General features: G+C 38.1%; 1 protein-coding gene and 1 pseudogene across 1 annotated transcript; both read left to right on the top strand.

Moving 5' to 3' along the window:
* The first annotated feature begins 15,610 nt into the window (after window positions 1–15,610).
* LOC149182890 (uncharacterized) lies at window positions 15,611–16,057 on the top strand. Its single transcript, XM_089414712.1, has one exon. The coding sequence runs from the start codon at window positions 15,611–15,613 to the stop codon at window positions 16,055–16,057; it is 447 nt and encodes a 148-aa protein (XP_089270838.1).
* A 100-nt stretch (window positions 16,058–16,157) lies between these two features.
* LOC149182889 (uncharacterized) lies at window positions 16,158–16,918 on the top strand (annotated as a pseudogene).
* Window positions 16,919–22,711: the final 5,793 nt, after the last annotated feature.

The raw sequence follows: 22,711 nt of genomic DNA, 5'->3' as shown, positions 1-22,711 counted from the left end.
TCTCTCCTCGGCAGTGGTGCCAATTAATGTTGTACCTTAAGAAACCAATTTCCTAGTTGTGTAGAAATTGTTCTTAAGACATTAATGTTTATAGTTACTGTCACTTGTTTGTCACTTAATTGTATGGTATGTTCTTAAATGAAAGACCTGGAAGACTTGGTTTTTAACCCTTAATACTTAAGTGCCCAAAAAATATTAGAATGCCATTTGATCATTGAATATAAATGATGAATGAAGAAAACTTGAATTAGTCATAGACAATATGCTGTTTTACATAGGATCTACTATCTGTGACACTTGTAGAAGTTATAAATAATATGTTGTCTTACACATAAACTACTATATGTAACTTAGAAGAATTGTAGAGGTGTGGAATTCAAGTATAGGAGTGCTCTTTTAAGGGATTTTAACTTCATTTAAATAAGAAAATAAAGACCCGCAACTTCATTACTATACTTAAAGGAAGAAAACATAAGATGAAACATAATAGAGAAGTCACAAAATCATACCCAACAATGTATGGAAAAATTCCGATTCTTTCATTAATCAATAAGTTGTATCAGGAATTCAGTGGCCTAGTATCCAAATTCTCCAAAATTCGAACCTCTTCTTTCTAATTTTTCTTCTTTTTATACATTACGAGACAGTTGATAGTATCCAAAACTATCAAACTACTTAACTATTTCCCTAACTGTCTGAGTAAAAACTATTACAAAATATTACACAGAGGGTAAAAGATACTTCATTCTAAAGAATATAAAAGGACAAGAAATAACGGAATTTAAAAGATGATGGCCGTTCTCTATTTGAAACTGTATCTTGAGCCTTAACCGAGAAGTAGAGGAAGGGTGGAAGGCTTTGGGAGCACCGCGGGGGTGAAAGAGTGTGTGAGAGCATCAACAAGGTTGAACCCCCACAATGATTTTTGGCCACACATTCCGGTCAGACGTGCTAACGTCATGGTCAACTGCAAAGGTAGAGCTCTGATTAGCCTTCATGCTCATTTCTTCCCTATAGTGCACCTCAAAGTGCTTATTAAACTATCGCTTGATCGCGCTTGTTGAATTTGTATGACATTTAAATGATGGCGGGCCCACAGAACTTAAAAAGAATTAACACTGGTTCATAAAACCTGTCACATCCACCTTTTCAACGCGCCTTTGACTCCCTTACAAACCTGATAGAACATAAACTGTATTTAATAACTCGTCGGGTCCGATATTAAAGACTGAATCCAATGATTTTCCGACCCGACATCCGGACCTGATAAGACATAAAAATGAACTTAGTGATTCATTGGGTCTGATATTAAGAACTGAACTTGATGACTTTGTCGACCCAATCTCTGGACCTGATAGGAAATAAAACTAGATTTGATGGTTTATCAGGTCTGATGAAAAGATGAAAATTGATCACTTTCCAACCTGATATTGTGACCCGATGTCTGACGGATCCTGCCTCTTCCGATGGATGGACGAGATTAACCCAGAATTCAACAAATTTACACTGTGTTTGATACATAGTCACATTCGATCTTCCAAATAAACCCATTCTTAGTTAACTATGCGATTGTCGTTGGATTTGTGGCCTGTTGATCAAATGAACCAGATCTTCCCGTGGGTTTATTACTTTCAAAGCCCTTGAAAATATAAAATCAACCATTTCTTTCATGTTTTTTTATTTTTCTTTCATTTTGTAATAAACTGAGAATAAGACTTAAATAACAATGGACAATGAGTGCTACAACAAGGCGTAAGACGTGAATTGGTGACAAGTGATGGAATTATGGTGTGAAATGAGTGTAATAGTACATGAATATAGGTTATGAATGGTGGTATTGAATGATGAAAACATGGGAATATTTGAGGCCCAACAGGCATATGATGTATTTAGAGTAGTGAATTCCAAACACTTGTATTTTTTATATGTCGATACATAATGTGATTATGCGTCTTTGATATGACAATTGTGGTTCACCATTTGTTTTGGTTATGGTTGTCTTTTGTGGTATACATGTGATAAATTCCAATCTAGAATATTATTTGCAATGGCATCTACATAGCTATTTTGGGTTCTAGTAACATGACTAAATGTAATGGAATCAAATGCAAGTACGAAAATCCTAACTCATAGATTTTTTCTAAAAAGGACTTTGTTATGCACATGATACACACCATTCAATTGCATGACAAGTAGAAAGGAATCTAAACAAAAATGAAGATGAAGGATGCGATGAGCAAGGGAATCGACTAACAAACCTATCATTGCATCATATTAGGCTTGATTATTGGTGGCAGAACCAATGCACATGTCGTTAGAGTGAACTAACATATGCAAGGGGGTAAAAATGGCCCAAGCTGCCAAGGCTAGATTCCTGGAGAAGCGACTCGCATTGTCAACATACAAGATATATAGTATAGATGATGGACTCATCTGAAAGGTGCGAAGGACAACAAACGAGAGAATGCAAGCTACCTAAATGCATGGCAGAAATAAATACACACAAATTAATTCTATGGGTAAAATTTCTCGAGGTAGAGTGCATTAAAAGGATTAGGAAGAAGTTGGCCTTCGAAATTCTCTATAATATATGCCCCCTTACCCAAGTCCTTAATAATGATGTAAGGTCCTATCCATAATTATTCGAACCTCCCATGCCTAGGACATCATGGGCCTGGTCATACGCAATAACAAGATCACCTTCATGAAAGGTACGAGGTTGGAATTTTTTGTCAGATTGAGCTTTGGTGTGCTTCTTGGCCTCTTCTATGGTTTGCAGTGCAAAACAACGATCTTCAGAGGCATGCTCAATCATGATAAGTATATGTTATAATGGTTGGGTGTGAGGGAGAAGTTTGACAACTAGGTGTAGGGAAGGGATTTCACACTCAATCAGTAAGACTACCTCCTCACTAGAAACAAGGTGGAAAGGAGTAAAGCCTGTGGATGTTTTAACAAAAGTTTTATAGGCCCATAGAGCTAGGAAGAGCATAAGGTGCCAATTGGTTTTGTGCTTGTTCATTGTCCATTGAAGCATAGTTTTAAGGATTTTGTTGACCGCTTCAACTTGTCCATTACCCTAGGGGTAGTAAGATGATGAATATTGGTGCTCAAAACACAACAGAGAGGATAGCTCGCGCCAAAAATCATCTTTGAAATGCTGGCCATGGTCAGAGACCAATTGTTTCAGAACCTCGAATCGAGTGATAACATGGTTGAAGAAAAAGAGGGTCGCAGTAGGTTCCGTATTTTTGACTATAGGCATGGCCTTGGCCCATTTGGTAAAATACTCGACTGCCACAATAAGATACTTATGGTTATTAGCGAATGGCAGTTTACACTCCATAAAATCAATGGCCTATTTGCAAAAACAACCAGCTGTGATGACAAGAGGGAGGAGAGGTGGGGGGGGCTCTTGCCTTTGGGGAAAAGTGCTGGAAATTGGGACAATGTTTGATTGTCTCAATATAATCACTGAAGAGAGAAGGCCAAAAGTAACTAGTGTGCATGATTTTCTGGGCAGTGGCCATACTAGAGAGGTGTTGTTGGATTCTGGGGGCCTAAGCCAGGTTCAACGTTAGTTAGCCAAACAAATCCCTACTCTACTGGCCCCTAGCTACTTACAGCTTAGATCTATTTATACAATCCCATGGTCCACGGACCATGGGTAGATCTTCTACAACCGACCTTACATTTTCAAAATAAGGGTGGAAAACCCTATGACTCTTTAACATCTACGCACTCCGCGACCAAAAAATGTGGAGTTTTTACATTTGGATTACAAAATTGGACCAAAATCTAGGATTTAAGCCCCAAAACTGCCCTTGGGGGATCTTGTGCCCAATAGGCCCCCAACACAAACATCATGAATCACCCTCGAGTCACTTTGCAGGTGCGGAGATCTTAGTGCGAAGACCTCCCAACTCTATTTGGATCATCGGCAACAGACTGAGCGACCGTCTGCTAGATTTCTTCCACTCGCTATTCGGTGACTGTTGCTAAACTGTTGTTCTAAATCTTCTGCTGAGCTGCCTATAGTTTCATGAGATTCACTTCAATGGAGGCTATGATCATGTAAGCCTCATCTATCCATGGCTGTAGGCACGCTTTTAAGATTGATTCCTTATGGCAAGCGACATCCACCTATTCCTTGAGCTCCTTTGCCTCCTGCATCTGTGCAAGCCTCTACGTTAGGGAAATTGTCTATGTGGCCCCTTTTACCTCGCCATACCTCTATTGTAGCTCGTGCGCCTCTGTCTCCAGTCACTCTACATTCAGGTCTTCTTGTAGGGTGGTTAAGACCTTGAATGACTGTTCAAATAGCTGCATGCAGTGTTCCACTGCACTGTCAACCGTTGCTATTATTGTTGTAACAATGGTGGTACATTGTTCCTTGACTTCCAGCAGATTTAAAGATTGGGCCTTCAACTACAGTTTTGGCCATCTCCGTTTGAGTGTCAAACACCCCTATGTCTAACTTGAGGATGTGCGCCTCCACCAATAATTCTGCCTGAATGTCCAACTCCGATACCATTCGGCAGGCTTCCTCTACTAGCATTATCTACTTGTTCTGCTCCACTGCCTCATTGCGCTACAGGTCCAACTGCTCAATGTTGATGCACTGCTTGCTCATCACTTGTAGAGCGCGACTCTCCTAGGCCCTGTGTGGAGTACTAAAGAAGGTATGTTTTTGATGATTATTCCAGCATCTTTTCATTAAAACTTACAAACCTTTTCCATCATGAACTAGGTAGATGATAAGGAATTGTAATAAAACCTGTAAGATTAATGTGAAAAACGAAAACACTGACAATTGTCATTTTCTTATGCAGGAAGAAGGAAAAACGAAAGACTGTCATTCCAAAGGAAAGGACAAGGCCAAGTTAACCGCTATCCCTTTGATGGGGAACCGTATGCAAACAAGGCAAACCAAATCAAAGCGTATCAGCCCTGGAAAGGAAATGGAGATATCGGTTTGGAAAAAGAAAGTAAAGAGATAACTGAGGATCATTGTAAGGGTTAGAATAGGGTGAAAATCTCCATTGATGGAAAATCTATATTGATTTAAATCAATTAATTAGCTTAAAAAAAAATAAAAATAAAAATAAATAAATAAATAAATAATAGCCAAAATCTCATCAATAATTAATCAAAATTATTATTCAAAAAAATGAGAGCCGACATTCATCTTAATTTACTCTCCTCATTACTATTTAATCTCTCAAATCATCTCTTCTTCTATCAAGCATTCAAGTGACCTGATGATGGATCCCGGTTGGGATTTGAAACATTGGCAGAAAATGGTTCTTACTGTGGATTCTCTAGTAACTAAGTCAGAAGAAATAAACCACAAAGGTCTTAAATCTAGAATCTCTTAGTAGTTAAGGCATCTAACAATGTCTAAAGAATGAAGATGTATGTGAGATGGTTTTGAAGTGTAAAGTCTAGTTTTGGGTCGTAGCGTAGGTAGAGGCTCTACAACTGAGTGTGTAGAGGCCTACTAGTCCGCAGATGAGTGCACGGACCCCTTCAGCTAAGTGCGCAGGGCAAGTCGAGTTTGTAACCATCTAAAGTATTAATAAAGAGAAGTTTATATCATTTTTGTGTCTTTATTTCATGTTTTATACATATGCTATATTGGGTATGAATTTCACTTCTAATGCTTATATGATGTGCGAATGTATATAATTGTATTGGTTAAGTGAAGACAAGTTTGAATATCTGTTTATGTGAAGACAATTAAGATCCATCGCTAAGATAAGTAAGATACTTGGCATAGTTTGGGAAATAGCGCAGTTTGCTACCATAGTAGCGCGAAAGCATCTCAGCCCCTGGTTAGGGCTGCGCGAAGAACGATTGTAACAAATTGCAAAGATACGGAAGGTTAGAATAGAGTGCTTGGTGAGTGTGTTGAATGGGTTGGATTGCATGTGTGTGCTCAATGTAATGCATGTTGCTAAATCCCTTTCATGTGATCAACAACACTTCTGACCATGTTTGATATGTGTCAGCTGCTGGGATGGATCCTTAGCTTGTACAAGCGCAGTTTCATCTGTGAGTGCATGTTGCGCCCACTATTGTTCCTGCTCCTATTGTAACTCATTTGTCTGTTTGTGCAGCTTCATGTTCTTCCTGAGTTGCTGCTTCAGCACATGAAACTCCTTCTTTGTTCGATCTTCTGCCTTCGCGTGATCTTCATGTCGTGCTGTCACCTCATAGCCTGAGTCTCCAAAGTTGCCTTCATTATCAGTGGATCTGCTTGATCTTGCAACTTTGTTCCTCCTCTGTGTTGTCAACAACCTTCCTCTTTCATTCACTGCATTTGTTGTATTTGGTATGCTACCTTCAGCTGTTGTTCATGATTATGCCTGTTATGATGCTACTACTTGATGTCCTTGTCTACGAAAAACTTGATGTCTTCATGAGTAGGCAAGCTCATAGACACTTGATCAACTGCATCCCTAAGCATGCTCTGAACGGTGTCTTCGTCTCTATTCTCCTAGAAACCATTGTACTTGTACTGCTGAGAGGTAGATGAACACCTATGATATCTGGAGACATGGCAACACTCATAGAAAGCAATCTGTCAGTGGAAAACCAAAATGAACATGAGAACTGACTTGCAACATACCTGGGTAACTGATCATAAAGGTTGTGGAATTTCGGCCGGGAGGTTGGGAGACCGACTGCCAAGACTACTCAAGGAATAGTCTAGGCTGCTGGGAGGCTAGATGATTGCTGGAACTGTGTAATGCACAGTCCAGTCTGGTTGTTAATAGTTGGGATTGCGCAATACGCAATTCTAGCTAGGAAGGACTGCTGGCCCAGGGACAAATTTGTGTAATTTCTTGGGCCAAGTAGCCATTATCCTCTAGAAATGCGTAAAACAGTCCTAGAGGCTAGTGCTAGGTAGGAATGCATAAATCTAGAGAGGAAGGTGAGCCTTCCTTCTCCAAATTATGCAATGCAGCCTTGGTGAAGGCAAAGTTAGGGCCAAGATTGGCTTGACTTGCCGACGAGAAACTAAAAGAAACTAAGACAGTAAATTCATGGTGACACTAAGTGATAGCCGAAGTGATTGACAGTTCATGCAAAACATGAATGAAAGATTCAACAAATAGATCAACATGCATGTGGGTGAGGCAGTACGCTGGTTGGGTGAACGTCCATGAAAAACAATTTCATGCATGTGACAGTTGTGAGATAGCAACGAAAATTGAAACAGAGCGATGAAAAGCTAGTATATGTGTAAATGACAAAAAGTGTTCAAAGAAATCAAGAAAACATTACTCCCACAAGCGAAAACAAAAAAAGCGACAAAAATGCAGCACAAGGCATGGGAATCTGGCTTACCCCAAAATAGCTGAGCTAAATGTGCCGACTTCTCCTAGATGTGATGTGGGATGTCAGAGTTGTAAGGTTGATGTGAGGAATGAGCTCTGTAGCATACGGTTGATGAGTTTTGATAACATCGAGGTTGTGACGTGCATGCCACGAATCTAGGGGAAGCGATACTTGGTGGGAGGTTTTAGAATTTCTCCTTGCATGTAACCTCCAATTGTTAAACATAGATCCCTGAAACAAGGGATGCCTTGGCATGCTGCCTTGGGAGAAGCATCCCATGCATGCAAGTCTGTTTTTCTCAGTCTAGGAGGGAACCAGTCAACTCAGATGCACATGAAAGAGACTACTCAACTGCTGGAGAAAAATGCACATTTCGGGATGGCAGCTGGTCCGTATGCCCAGGATATTTGTGCAATTTCTAGGTAGAGAAGATGACTGCTATCCAGATTTACGCAAATCCTGGGTTGAACAGCCTGCTGATGGGAAACTTTGCGCAAATCGTGCTGGGAGGGTTGGCTGGCAGGATTGCTGATGAGCCTCATCATTGGGTAATTATATGGGCCTTAATTCACCTCCTATCTTAGTCAAACCAACTATTCTCATAACTTATTACATACTTTTGATTATATTTTGTTTATGAGATGAGTTATAGTTGGATATTTTGCTTTGTGGTCTAATGTGCATTTAATGCAGGATTAAAGGATAAAAGCAAGGAAATTTTGGCAAAGACCAAGGTAAGAAATCGAATGGGACAAGGGAGAGGAATTATAGGAGGTAAATCCTCCTCATTTACTACCCCTCCATTCTAATATTCCTCCATCAGCTTGGAGTGCAAACAACCAAATCATGAGGACTAGAAGGCAGTCGAGCAAGTGAAAGAAAAAGCACCACTTGATCTCGAGTTTGGGAGCCGAGCATCCCTAATTTTAAGAAAGACGTTGGAGACTTCAGATGTATAAGTAGAGAGGCATAGGACCTCAGTAGGATTCAGATTTTTTATTGTAAAACTCTACTCTATTTTCGAGTTACAAGACTTGTGACAGTTTTTGATGTAATCCATTGTTTTGGTAATAAGAATGAGTTTTGTTTTGAGCCAACACTGAGTTAACTCAGAGGGCTGAATCTCTTGGGTTAGGGCCCAACCCTAGCAGCCAAGACCCCTCTTTATTGTACATGTATGCCAGTATAGATTCATATCTTAATTGTTCATTTTCTTAGTAGATGCATTTCCATTACAGCAGTATACATTAGATTGGTTGTGTGATGTTTTGCTTCTATTTGTGCCTTCTTTCAAGTAGAAGGTTAGCAAGGAGAAAAAGGATCACCACAAGGTTTTCAGCAGGTGTCTCGGCCTCACTTCCTCCATCTGGAACCATGACTTGAGGAAGGGACCCTTCAGCAGCCGCAAAAACACAGATTTCTAGTTCTTGTATGAGCTTTGGAGTTTGTTGTATTTGATTTAGTATTTGGTTCATGTTGCAAGGCATATTTCATTGTCATGTTTTTCCATCTCCATTTCTGCAATAAGATCTCACTCATGCTTTCATTCCCTTCAACAACTTTCTTCATGCATAATATAGGAAATTGATTCATGCTTTTCTAGTTTATGAAAATGTATCTTATTGCATAGTTTTTGGAAGACACACATGTTTTATGCAGAGCAGGTACTTCAAGAGGAGACCCAGACTTCATCACCAGTAGCCACCTTCCACTTCACTCACCTTAGCCATCTCTTGTTTCACCATCACCCTCACTAGTTTTTCATCATTTTTCATTGAAATTCCCCTAGATACATTGAGCGAATCTAGCCATCTCTTATCTTGGATATTGACTCCTGAGTGCTCCTAGACCTTCTAACACCCCATTCCACTCATCACACACCTTTCCCAAGCTTCCCAACACCTCAAACACCTCACAAATTAGCTCTCAGTTGTATCTTGTAGGTTTCCTATAATTCCTACAGGATCATCCTGTAGGTTTCTAGTACATCTTGTAGGTTTTCCTGAAACGACTTGTTTTGAGGCTGAATTGATGGGAAACCTCTAGGAAGTCACAAAAAGCCTCCTAGGACCCCTCCACACCATCCAACCACTTCATAAACCTTCTAGCCATCCTCAAACACCTTCCATCCACCTGTCACATCCACAAGAACAATTAGTTTGCATAATTGTTTTTTCATAAAAACCCAAAAAAGTGAAAACATATTTAGTTTAGTTTTTTTCTTGCACATTAGTATGGTTTGATGATTTTTACTTTTGCAACTTAGATAGTAGCATTTGTTTAGTGTTGATTTAGAAATTCTGCTTAGCATAGCCGCTTAAATGGTTAATTAGGGTATGGTGTGATTTAGCATTACATGTTGTTTTTTTATTACTGAAGTAGAGTAGCTATCTTAGTGTAGAATTTTGCTTCTTCTATCAAATAATCAAGCTTCTTCTGACTGTATAGAAGTCTGGCTTGGAACCCTAGTGGTCTCTCACCGGCTGAATAGTGACAACAGGAAGGACCATCACTTTTACTAGTGCATACAACACTGTCACCTCCAAGTTTGTATGAACCCCGGGTTGATAAGTGAAGTTGGTAGCCCAAGAGTTGCAGCATCCTTGCTGCAATACTAGCACTCATCACTTTTTGGCGCCATTTCCAAGGAGGTGTCTGAGTAGAATGTGATTACTACTTTCTTTTCTTCTATTTCTTGTCTTCAATATTCTGTCGTTAGTTTATTTCTGCAAAAGTAATCTAGTTGCTTCCTTTCTTTCATTTTTCATTATCTGCTTTCCTTTCCATTCTACAAGTAGGATTTCAATTCAGCAAGTAGCTTTTTCATTCTGTTAGTGATTTTCATTCAATCAACAATTTCATTTCTGCAAGTACTTTCTAGGTTTAAAAAAAAAATGTACAAAACCAACCCAAAAATATTTCCTTTCATGCCTTGTAGGAATAGGGAGAACTTAGGGAATTTTTTTCCAAATACCCCCACTGCATCCAACAACCAACCTTCTCTTTGCTTTGGTGGCTATGAACTGGAGGAAACTTTAGGTGAGCAACCTGACATATTTGTAGAGCCTACAGGGGAAGAAGAAGAAGAGGAACCCATTCCTACTAAACCAATGGCTGAAAACCGAAATGACAGAGGGAATAGAGAGAGAGTTGAGGGTGCCTTCCCCATCAAGGAAACCAACGGGGACACTAAGATGAAAAACATAAGCCCCTCTGCCCTACCTCATTTCCATGGCCTAACCACAGAGGACCCTGAAACTTTCCCATTTGAGTTTGTTTTTATATGTCGAACCTATGACTATACAGATGATGAGAAAAAGTTAAAACTATTTCCATCTACCCTCAAGGATGCAACATTGTGTTGGTTCATGGGCTTACCTGGAGATAACATCACAACTTGGGCTTAGATGCAACAGGCCTTTAACAACAAATATTAGGACTACTGTCGGTCAAAGGATACTAAAGAAGAAATTTTCAGGATGACCATAGGCCATGATGAATCCTTAGAAGACTACGAAGAAAGATTCCAGCTCAGTTACAAAAGGGTCAGGTGCACACTTGACCCTAAGTCACTAAAGCTGGTCCTACTTAGGGGAGTAAGAGAAGATCTTCTGGATACCTTACATTTGTTAGCAAGAGGATATATCTACCAATTACCCTATGAGGATATCAAGACTGTCTTTAGAAACCATTCTAGGGCGGCCAGAAAAAGGGTAGGGGTTGTCAACCTATGGCCATTACATCATCTTCCAATTCATCCATCAAGGGTGAAATTGGAAACATGCTGGAAGATTTCAACAGTGAGATGTTGCAAACCCTTGCCTTGCAAATGGACACCATGAACATTAAAAGGAAGCAGGAGGAAGAAGAGATAGCCTTGGCCATCTTTTGTCCTAGATGCACCAGGAGGCATCCTAGGAACAAATGTCCATTGAACTGTATTGAAATTTTCTTGGTCTGTGAAGAAAACAACTCCACAAACAAGTGCCCTTCTTTGCCCAGACTCAAAGCTATATATCAAGGAGCTAATGGGGTCATTAAGTAGCTTCGCTACATTAACCAAAGGAGACCTCCTGGGCCTAGGCCATACCACCAAGGCATGCAAGGGTCATCCCATGCATATTACAACCCCAACCAAACCACAGCTATACCCTCTTGGGGAACCCTTGCTCATCCTTCTTGGTCTACACCCCCTCCTTGGTCGTATGCATCGCAGTATCATTCCTAGCTAGCCAACCAGTCATTTCAACCTTACACTCTGCCACAACCTCAGTGGAATACACCACTCTAGGGGTGGAGGCCCCAATACAACAATGCTCCAGCTCTATTGCCTCCACCTTCCCAACCACAACTCCTACACTCCACTCCACCAAAGCAACCCCAGATACCTGCCCAGCCAAATCCTAATGCGAACAATAGGTAGGCTCAGAAAGTATACAATGGAGACACATCTTATCTAGCTTATGTTGTGGAAATATAGGAGATTAACCTGAGATCTAGGGGAGTTCTCCTGGATAACCAACCTCCCCCTCCACCTAGGGAGGTTGAGGAAGAAAGAGAGGAACGCAACCTTAAAGCAAATCCATCCTTTCCTAAGAGATTAGCCCAACCACTCCAGCCTACCCAGAAGATACTGAACTTATGGGAGAATTGAAAGATGTTCCCATTTACAATAAGTTGATTAAGGAGAAATTCTTCAAGCATCCAGGGAGGTGAAAAAGGGATGCGCCTACCATTAATGTCATTGGGTAACTATCCAACTTAATTTTGGGGCAGGTAATATGTCTAAAATATTTGGACCCTAGAAGCCCTATAGTAGATGTGCACATCAATGGCACCATTGTCCCACACACTCTGATCGATCTTGGGGCTGCCGTTAATGTGATGACCAAGGACACCACGCTCAAGCTCAACCTCCAAGGGTCATTGAGGAATACCACAATAGTTTTGCAACTTGCAGACCGTTCCATAGTAACCCCTAAGGGAATTATGGAGTATCTGATGGTCTCCATTGACTCCTAGGAGTATCCTTTAGATTTCCTAGTTCTCCATCCTAAGGCTAGGCTTACTGGTTATCCTCTCATCCTTGGGAGGCCATGGTTGGCCACAACCGATGCTTACATTAGCTACAGAGTTGGGAATATGACCATCAAGAATGGGCATATGTCCAAGCAGTTAGTCCTATACCCTCTTTCTCAACCTTATCTAGAGCATGATTTACCTTTATGGTTGGAGGAGGAGGAAGAAGATGAGGTTTATTCCGCCCAACTTTATGCTTTGGAAGCAACCATGGGAGGAGGACAACAAGATGAGGATGACTTGATTGAACACCTGCTCCAAAGTCCAACTCTTGGTTCATTACCTTTAGAAGAAGCAGTAAAGGAAACCCAAAACAATCATCTAATTGACTTATGCTTAGCTGATTCCAACCCACTCTGTGTCAAAACCATAGAATTTAGCCTAGATAAAACCTTTAAAATTAATCCATCTCTTTCTGCCCTCGAAGAGGAGAAGCTACGAAACATGTTAAAGTAAAATCTAGAATCCTTCGCTTGGAGTTACAAGGAAATGAAGGGAGTACACCCCTCAGTGTGTACTCACCACATATACATCAAAGAAGGTTGCAAGCCGGTCCGAAAACCATAAAGGAGGATGAATCTAGCTCTTAAAGATATATTCAAAGAAGAATTGCAAAAACTGCTAGATGCAGGATTCATTTACCCTATCTCCGAAAGAGAGTGGGTCTCCCCTTTGGTGTTAGTTCCCACGAAAAATGGTAAGTGGAGGATTTGTGTCAATTACAGGGAGTTGAAAAAAGCCACAAAAAAGGATCATTTTCCTCTACCCTTCATTGACCAAGTGGTGGACAACCTTGCAGGGAAAATGTTTTTCTCTTTCCTAGATGGATTCAGTGGGTACAACCAAATCCATATCTACCCAGAAGACCAGGATAAGACCACATTCACCTGTCCTTAAGGTAATTTTTCCTATAGGGTCATTCCTTTTGTCCTATGCAATGCTCCTGCCACTTTCCAGAGAGCAGTGTTGAGTATTTTCGCCGAATTAGTCCATGATGCGGTGGAAATTTATATGGATGATGTTGGGCTCCAAAAATGGCACTCATTACCATACATTTTTCACCTATGATTCCATTATTTCGCTCACTATTCATCACCTTGTCACTCCATTTTCCCTACTATTCACCATTAATGGGTCTCATTTATATTTTCCAAATATTGTTTATTTTTAAGCATTTTTGAGAGAAATTCTTGATTAAATATTAGAAAATAATATATTTTACTTTATATATGGAAAGTGGGTTGTTTTGGTGACATGTGTAGGTTCCAAGGAAGCTTCCAAGACACTTTTATGTGGCCTTGAATGATCAAATTCGAATTTGATAAGATAAGCCTCATGGAAAAGATCATGGAGAAAATCATGGACCTCATGGAGGATAGGGTTATGTGTCTAGATGGTTGAGAAATGTATGGAACTAAAAGAGAGATTAGTGGATCATCATTATGAGTTTGTTATCTCCTCTCATTGTATAAATAGGAGTACCTCCTCCATTCCAAAGGGAGGACCCTTAGAGCATTGTATCCAACTTATGATGGCATAGAATAAAGCTTCATTTTTCATACATTTCCATTATGTAGTTTTATTTCCATTATGTAGTTTTTAGATATAAGTTTGCTTAATGTAGTATATGGAATAATTTGTCTTGTTCTTAGGAGAATTGAGCTCACTCTAAAAGGATGAGAGAAACATGTTATTTCATATTAGATCTTATTTCATTTAATTTCTTAGATGTTTGAGGATTTGATTTGTTTATGATTGATGAATGAGTTTTAAATTAGAATCTTATCAACTTATGAGAGGATAACCAAGAGTCTAAGTTAGATTCTCTCTCCATTTGATTTGCATGATAATTGAAATTCATTCTTTTGCTTTTATGTTTCAAGTATCATATGCGGAGATACCAAGAGTCTAAGTTAGGCTCTCTCTCCATTGATTTATATGGTAATTGAAATTCATTCTTTTTTGTGTTTATGTTTCAAGTTATTTCATTTCTTATGCTTGTGAATGAATCTTAGTTTAGTTTGGACTAGTACATGAGAGGACAATCAAGAGACTAAGTTAGTCTCTCTCTCTACCTGAATCTAAACAACAATTAAGTTCATTCTCTTGTCTTTATTTCAAGTTTCTGGTTTATGAATGGTTTCTCTATGATACTCTAGGGAAGGACAACCAGGACCTCCTTAGTTAGGAGCCTCTTCCCTTGCATATTATATTGAATCATAAATAATTAAGTTAGACATAGGTTAGTTTCCTACTCCTGCATATATTGTGCTGGCATCATCACAAGCTTACGAGTTTCCCTGGTCGATAATTTAATGCAGCAATTTAAGCCCAATAAATTGCCCAACATTTTGGCGCCGTTGCCGCGGATGGTGCTAAGGGATTAGGCATTAGAAATTTAATTTAGTACTAGTATTTTTCTTTAGACAAAATAACTTGTGAGACCTGGTGACAACAGGATCTTCACAAAGAAGTTTAAGTTTGAGTTTTCTGATGGTTTAGTGTTTAGCTAGTTTTAAATTTCGTCTTTTCAAAAACACCCCCCTGCATAAATAAAAACGAATCAATCGATTAGTATGCTCTCTTCCTGCGCTTCGTGCGATTAGGAAGATCAGAAAATCTATTGATTTCATTCAAATAAAAATACTCTTGCTGGAGAACTAATTTGCAAAACGACAATAAAGAATTTTGTGAATGAAAAAAACATCTTTAAATTTTTAGATGCAATTTAGGTTTTAAAAAAAAAAAACAAAAACTAAAACTAACCATTTCTTTGTTTTTTAGATGTAAAAAAAAAAAAAAAAAAACAGCAAAACATTAAATAAAAACAACAATAAATAAAAATTAAAAATTCCCATATAGTAATAATATATATATCTGATATATATATGTTATTATTATTAAAAAAATTAAAAAGTTCATTGCCAGTTGTTTGGCCAACTGGTTGAAACTAGCATCCAGCTCAATCAATGCAATACCATCTTCTGTCACAAGGTCTTATAAAGATATGATAGGACCGCACATTCAAAGCCTATTTTTCTACATGACTTGAAGCCTATTTTTATACAGGCCTGTATGATGACTAAGACACTGTTGTTTTTCCTGTTTCCTTTTGCTATATTCCAAGACTGCGTTGGGAAACGATGGGGAATGTAGGTCATGGCTTGTTCAGTCCATTCCCAGTGATATGCCAGAGCTTTCTCGGGTACCTGGAGTCGTGTTCTCTGGCGTTGTCTTGCAATGGCTTGCTGGAAACTCTAGTAGCAAATTGGACATAATAGCACAGTATTGGCAGTTACTGGCCCAACCTCAGAATCCCAAGTCTGGTGACTATGGCTACTCCACAACAGACATGGAAAGATTCAGGGCACCAGTTAGAGAAGCGGTGTTCAAATCGCTAGAGAATGCATCAGACAGGAATGTTTCAATAAGAATAGTTCAACACTCGGGGGTTTCTCCAGATTATGATCAGGAGTTAGCACAGCTTGCTACTGGAAGACGTAATGTCAAAAATGTGACACTATTTTTGAGTGATTGGTGGGGATCTGGCATTGTCCATGCCAAAGTGTGGATCTCAGAAAAAAAGGATACCTATATTCATTCGACAAACAATGATTGGAAATATATATTGTGAATTGCCCCACCATGGCAGAGAAGGTGGAGATTTATTTTGAAAAATTTATCTGTTCACTGCCTCTGTTTTCATACCAAGAGCCAGGTGAGCCTTTGTTTGGGTTGTGTTTTCTTAGTGATCGAGTTGCAGGAAGCCTTTGGATCGATGCAGGCTAGGGTTTGAAAAACAATTCGGTGCATTATTCTATGGCCTTGCATTTTGTGGACTGAAAGTAGAATTGCACGGTTTACGGCGGCTCGGCTCGGGTTTCATCAGGAAGTAAACAATGGCAGACGGTAAGAAACCAAATGACAAATCTGGCGGTAAGGATGATGGTAAGAAGGATGTTGTAGTTGCAACAAGTGCAGGCTTTGTTGTCTTCACTGGGATAGCTTTGAGCCTCTTCAAGGCCCTGTGGCCGAAAAAAACCTGTAGAAGAATCGTTTATTTCCGAGGAGCGTGTCTCAGTCAGTTCTACCGAGAATACCTTTGAAGACCTGAAGGAGAAAGCCAGTGAAGTGCCAAAAGCAGCAAATGGTGTTGCCTATGATGTCGGTAAGAAGTTTCAGAAAGGGGGTGGAAAGAAGAAATCAAGCCAAACTATTGAGATATATAAAGGAGACACTCTGTGGGGACTATCTCGGAAGTATGGGGTTTCAGTTGAAGCAATCAAAGCTGCAAATGGGTTTACAGATGATACCATCTACGCTGGAGAGAAACTTATACTACCCTGATGGGCTTATTGGTTGTGCTTGACATTACCAATTTTATGACTTTTCAGTTTCTCTTTTGTAGTTGTGAGGCCTGTCAGCTTGAGATTTAGAGTGAATAAAGTGTCCATCACTATCAGCGCATAGCTTGTTGAAACATTAAAAATTCGTGTATAAGCTTTGAGCTTGAGTGAAAAACATTTTGGTTAAAAACCCTGAGCGTTTTAAACAGAGCTACAGCTATTATATATAAACAATCCATCCATCTATTATATAAACAATCCATCTTCTGCGTCAGATCAAATCATTACACTGTTTGGGAAACTCACTTAATGTTTTAAGCTAATATATAATCTCTGAAATTGGCAAAGTCCCTAAACTGTGGCAGGAGTCCAGAATTTCTATCTTCCTAGAGCGCAGTTGCAGCCACCATATTAGTGCAATCCAGCACTTGTTTTTCTTGGAGCAATTTTCGATGGAAATCTTGCTGATATTTGGAGATTTTCCAGCAGAAAAAAATCATCATTTTACCAGCTCGCCAGGAGCTCAAGAGCGCTGCCATCAATGAGGTATACAATGCTCAACAAAAAAACTTCAAGAGCGCTGCCATCCGTTTTGTTTTGCATTTCTTTTGGTTTGTTTTATATTTTTAGGTTTATTTTGTTTTTATTTAATTTGTTTGTTATATTATTAATATGTTAATATATTAATTATATTAATATATTGATATAATAGTTTTAATTATAATTTGTTGTAAATATGTGATTAATTAATGATTGTTATAAAAAAGTGTATTAATATATTAATTGTATTAATTATATTAATATATTAATATCTTTTATAATTGCATTATAAAATATATTAATGTTGTTATTATAATTAATATATTGATATATTAAATGTATTAATATATTAATTTATTATTATATTTTTATTTTGTTGTGCGACTTGTTTTTTATTTTGTATATATTTTGATTGATTAGATTTGATATATTTGGTTAATATTTGATTTGTGTTGATATATCTATATTTGATTGTCATAATATATTAATATGATTATATTAATTATATTAATATATTAATTTAATATATTAATATGATTGTATTAATTATATTAATATATTATGATCATATATTATCTTTTGTTATCAAGTTTCAAAAAAAAAAAAAAAAAAATAATAGTTAACAATTGTTGTTTAGAAGGATTGGCATGTGCATAAAACAAAACTTTGGGGGCATGAAAATTGAGAGAATCATGAAAATTACAGGAATTAATTGAAAGTGCAACAGTTGGTAAAAAAAAAAAAAAAAACCTTTCACAAAATTCACGAAGGCTTGAAAATAAAGAATGAAACATTTGGAAGCATAATTTAAAAGAACATTTGGTGGGTTATTTAAATGCTGACTAACTTGTTTAGAGATGGAAAATTGATATTGTTGTATGCTTTTATAACATACTAATCTGCAGGACACAACAAATCTATGATGCCAAACTTTTCGCCATGCACAGAAGTCAGCTGACACAAACAGGGAGTACTACTCTTCAAGGTTATTTTCACAAATGGATTGATATTAATATCATGATTAAGTCAACTTTAACACTTTGTCTGTCCTTAATTTGTTTTATTTGGTATGAAATTTTTGCGTAAGAATCATGAAGCAACTGGCCATTTCTTCATGAGCACACTTATGTTTTCTTTGTACCAAGTTTTTTTTACAGGTTACAGGATAATCAAGTGATCATAAGGAGATTACATTATGTGCACAATTGGTCTTCCAAAGACTAAGTCATGACATATTCTAAAGACAAATCCAACTCTACAACCACTCCTTTGCAACTCCCTTTTTGCAAAACATTTTCCACCAATTGTCAATCCATAAAAGCATCCCATTTCCGTATCCATTTTTCACAGCAAGAGTTCTTATTCATACCCCATGCATTTCCTTACATCCATCCATTTCCCCTGTCATTATCATTCCCCTTCATTTCCACCAATAAAACTCTGCTTGAGTCAAAGTCCTAGAGTCTATGTATCATTGAAAAAGCACCTAGAGGCTTGCATGCCTTAATGGCAAGTACTCTTGCCAATGAACAATGGGAGTACATTAATATCCCTTGTTCGTTGGATCTTGTAGGTGACTCGACTACGACAAATTTATTCGTACCTACAAAGATGTGTTAGGCATCCTGACTCCCATTGGAATCAATGGTGGGAGCTCTTGTGTTGGCTAGGGGCATTCATTAACGGCCACTAAGTCAACAACTTCTTGCTATGTTCGACATCGACACATTTAATCACATAGTAAGATTTGTGCCATCGAGCGTTGAAGACTTGAAGACCCACATTTTGTAGCAGATGAAGCCAATTACTTTTCATTGTTTTCCAGTTTGTCATCACTTGAGGACAAGTTAAGCAATAAGGCTGGGAGGGAAATGTCACTTCTATATTTTGTATACCTTCCAAGCATTATAGATTTTCAGCCATATTCAGCAGACTCATCAGATTCATCATCCAGTAGCAGAGGATCCACCAGCAGATACGACTTTCAGCCATGTTCAGCAGACTCCTCAGATTCATCATCTAGTAGCAGAGGATCCAGCAGCCGATACGCCAACACAGACCCTTCTTTCATCCACAACTTGAAGAAGAAGCTTCAGATCAGAATTGTGGCAGCTGAACATGCATGATTCATCCACTTCCTTAGGTAAGTAAGGTATGATGTTTTCTAACCTTTAATCTTGAAATTCTTTTTAGATGCTAAAATGATGATATTTGGAAAATATTCCACTATTTCACTATTTCCTTTCTCATTTAAAATTGCCAAAAACCATCAGTTGGGGAGGGGGAATTTCACACTTCATTCTTTTTCCTCATTCATATTACATCTTAACCCACATAGTCTTCTCACAATAAAAACTACTACAAAATGATGAGCATATGATTGATCTCAACAAAGTAAATAATGATTGTAAACACAAGAACCAATCATTAAAAAGAGATCTCAACAAAGTAAATAATGATTGTAACACAAGAACCAATCATTAAGAAGAGATCAAAGTAAATAATGATTGTAACACAAGAACCAATCATTAAAATATGTCAATGCTTTGCAAACAAATAAAAGTTATCCAAAGAGGTGCAAAGTTAAAAGGAAGCTCATTTAAGAATCAAATCAAATAAGTCATTGTAGTAGCTTGCATGAGGACATGCAACAACTTCAGTTGGGGAGTATGTTGGGCTCCAAAAATGGCACTCATTACCATACATTTTTCACCTATGCTTCCATTATTTCGCTCACTATTCATCACCTTGTCACTCCATTTTCCCTACTATTCACCATTAATGGGTCTCATTTATATTTTCCAAATATTGTTTATTTTTAAGCATTTTTGAGAGAAATTCTTGATTAAATATTAGAAAATAATATATTTTACTTTATATATGGAAAGTGGGTTGTTTTGGTGACATGTGTAGGTTCCAAGGAAGCTTCCAAGACACCTTTATGTGGCCTTGAATGATCAAATTCGAATTTGATAAGATAAGCCTCATGGAAAAGATCATGGAGAAAATCATGGACCTCATGGAGGATAGGGTTATGTGTCTAGATGGTTGAGAAATGTATGGAACTAAAAGAGAGATTAGTGGATCATCATTATGAGTTTGTTATCTCCTCTCATTGTATAAATAGGAGTACCTCCTCCATTCCAAAGGGAGGACTCTTAGAGCATTGTATCCAACTTATGATGGCATAGAATAAAGCTTCATTTTTCATACATTTCCATTATGTAGTTTTATTTCCATTATGTAGTTTTTAGATATAAGTTTGCTTAATGTAGTATATGGAATAATTTGTCTTGTTCTTAGGAGAATTGAGCTCACTCTAAAAGGATGAGAGAAACATGTTATTTCATATTAGATCTTATTTCATTTAATTTCTTAGATGTTTGAGGATTTGATTTGTTTATGATTGATGAATGAGTTTTAAATTAGAATCTTATCAACTTATGAGAGGATAACCAAGAGTCTAAGTTAGACTCTCTCTCCATTTGATTTGCATGATAATTGAAATTCATTCTTTTGCTTTTATGTTTCAAGTATCATATGAGGAGATACCAAGAGTCTAAGTTAGGCTCTCTCTCCATTGATTTATATGGTAATTGAAATTCATTCTTTTTTGTGTTTATGTTTCAAGTTATTTCATTTCTTATGCTTGTGAATGAATCTTAGTTTAGTTTGGACTAGTACATGAGAGGACAATCAAGAGACTAAGTTAGTCTCTCTCTCTCTACCTGAATCTAAACAACAATTAAGTTCATTCTCTTGTCTTTATTTCAAGTTTCTGGTTTATGAATGGTTTCTCTATGATACTGTAGGGAAGGACAACCAGGACCTCCTTAGTTAGGAGCCTCTTCCCTTGCATATTATATTGAATCGTAAATAATTAAGTTAGACATAGGTTAGTTGCCTACTCCTGCATATATTGTGCTGGCATCATCACAAGCTTACGAGTTTCCCTGGTCGATAATTTAATGCAGCAATTTAAGCCCAATAAATTGCCCAACAGATGATTTTACACCTTATGGCAGTGATTTTCAAGAAGCCCCGACTAACCTAGGCAAAGTATTGTACAAATGCATTGAAATGAACCTATCTCTTAGTCCTGAAAAATGTGAATCCTTAATGACTACAGGGACCCTGCTAGGTCATTCAATATCTCAGCAATGACTGTAGGTTGACCCAAACAAAATAGCCATTATCTAAATGGTCCCACCTCCTCAAAAGCAGAGAGATGCCAAAAGTTTATTAGGGTTTAGCTGGATACTACCGAAGGTTCAATAAGGACTTCAACAAGTTGGCCTCTCCTTTATTTGTTTTATTGGCCAAAGATTATGAGTTTATATGGTCAAAAAGTTGTCAAGAAGCCTTAGACATTCTAAAGGGTAAGTTAACCACTGCACCAATTCTCTAAGGCCCAAACTAGGACCTCCCCTTTCATATTCATGTTGATGCCTCACACAAAGCCATAGGAGCTGCCCTAGGTCAAGTAGAGTAAAAACTACCTTATGCTATCTATTTTATCAGTAAGAACTTGTCAAAGGCTGAGCTAAATTATACAGTGACCGAAAAGGAACTCTTGGCTATTGTGCATTCATTAAACAAATTCAGGAATTACATTATAGGCTAACAAACATTTATGCATACTGACCATGCTGCAATCAAATATTTAATGAACAAACCAAATGTGAATGCTTGAATTATAAGATGGTTACTTTTTTTACAGCGGTTTGATCTAACCATTATTGATAAGCCTGGTAAGGAAAATGTTGTTGCAGATTTTTTATCTAGGGTAAATGTGCCTGCATGTGAAGAAGGAATGGTGGATGACCAGTTACTAGACGAGCACTTGTTTGCTATCTCAGTTCTCTCTCCATGGTTTGCTAATATAGTAAACTATTTGGTATCGACACAGTTCCCACCAAACTTTCCCTCCAAAGAAAAGAGAAAGATAGTCAGGAAAAGCACTCCCTTCACTTGGATTGGGGGCATTCTTTTCAAACTTGGCCCAGATCAAATCTTGAGAAGGTGTGTCAGGGAAGAGGAAGTCTTTGACATCCTTCTAACCTGTCATGATGGGCCTTGTGAAGGTCACTTTGCAGCAAAGAGGACAAAATTCAAAGTGTTACAAGCAAGCTATTATTGGCCCACTCTTCATCAGGATGTGAAAAAGTACACCAGTCAGTGCGATCGGTGCTAGAGGATGGGAAGGCCTACTCCAAGAGATGAAATGCCTATACAACCTCAAGTGACTTTCGAGCCATTTGACAAGTGGGGCATGGACTTCATTGGGCCTATCGACCCTCCTTTAAAACAAAAACAATACATTATTGTGTGCACTAATTATTTGACTAAGTGGGCTGAAACCAAGGCAATTAAGGCAGCAACAAAAGAGAAGGTGGTTAAGT

This window comes from Pinus tabuliformis, chromosome 3_2, assembly GCF_031772625.1.
Source record: "Pinus tabuliformis cultivar Carrire ecotype Pingquan chromosome 3_2, CPIR1, whole genome shotgun sequence".
Classification (NCBI taxonomy): Eukaryota; Viridiplantae; Streptophyta; class Pinopsida; order Pinales; family Pinaceae; genus Pinus; species Pinus tabuliformis.
Note: the sequence above shows the minus strand (reverse complement) of the source record. Positions and strands in the feature narration are given on the sequence as shown.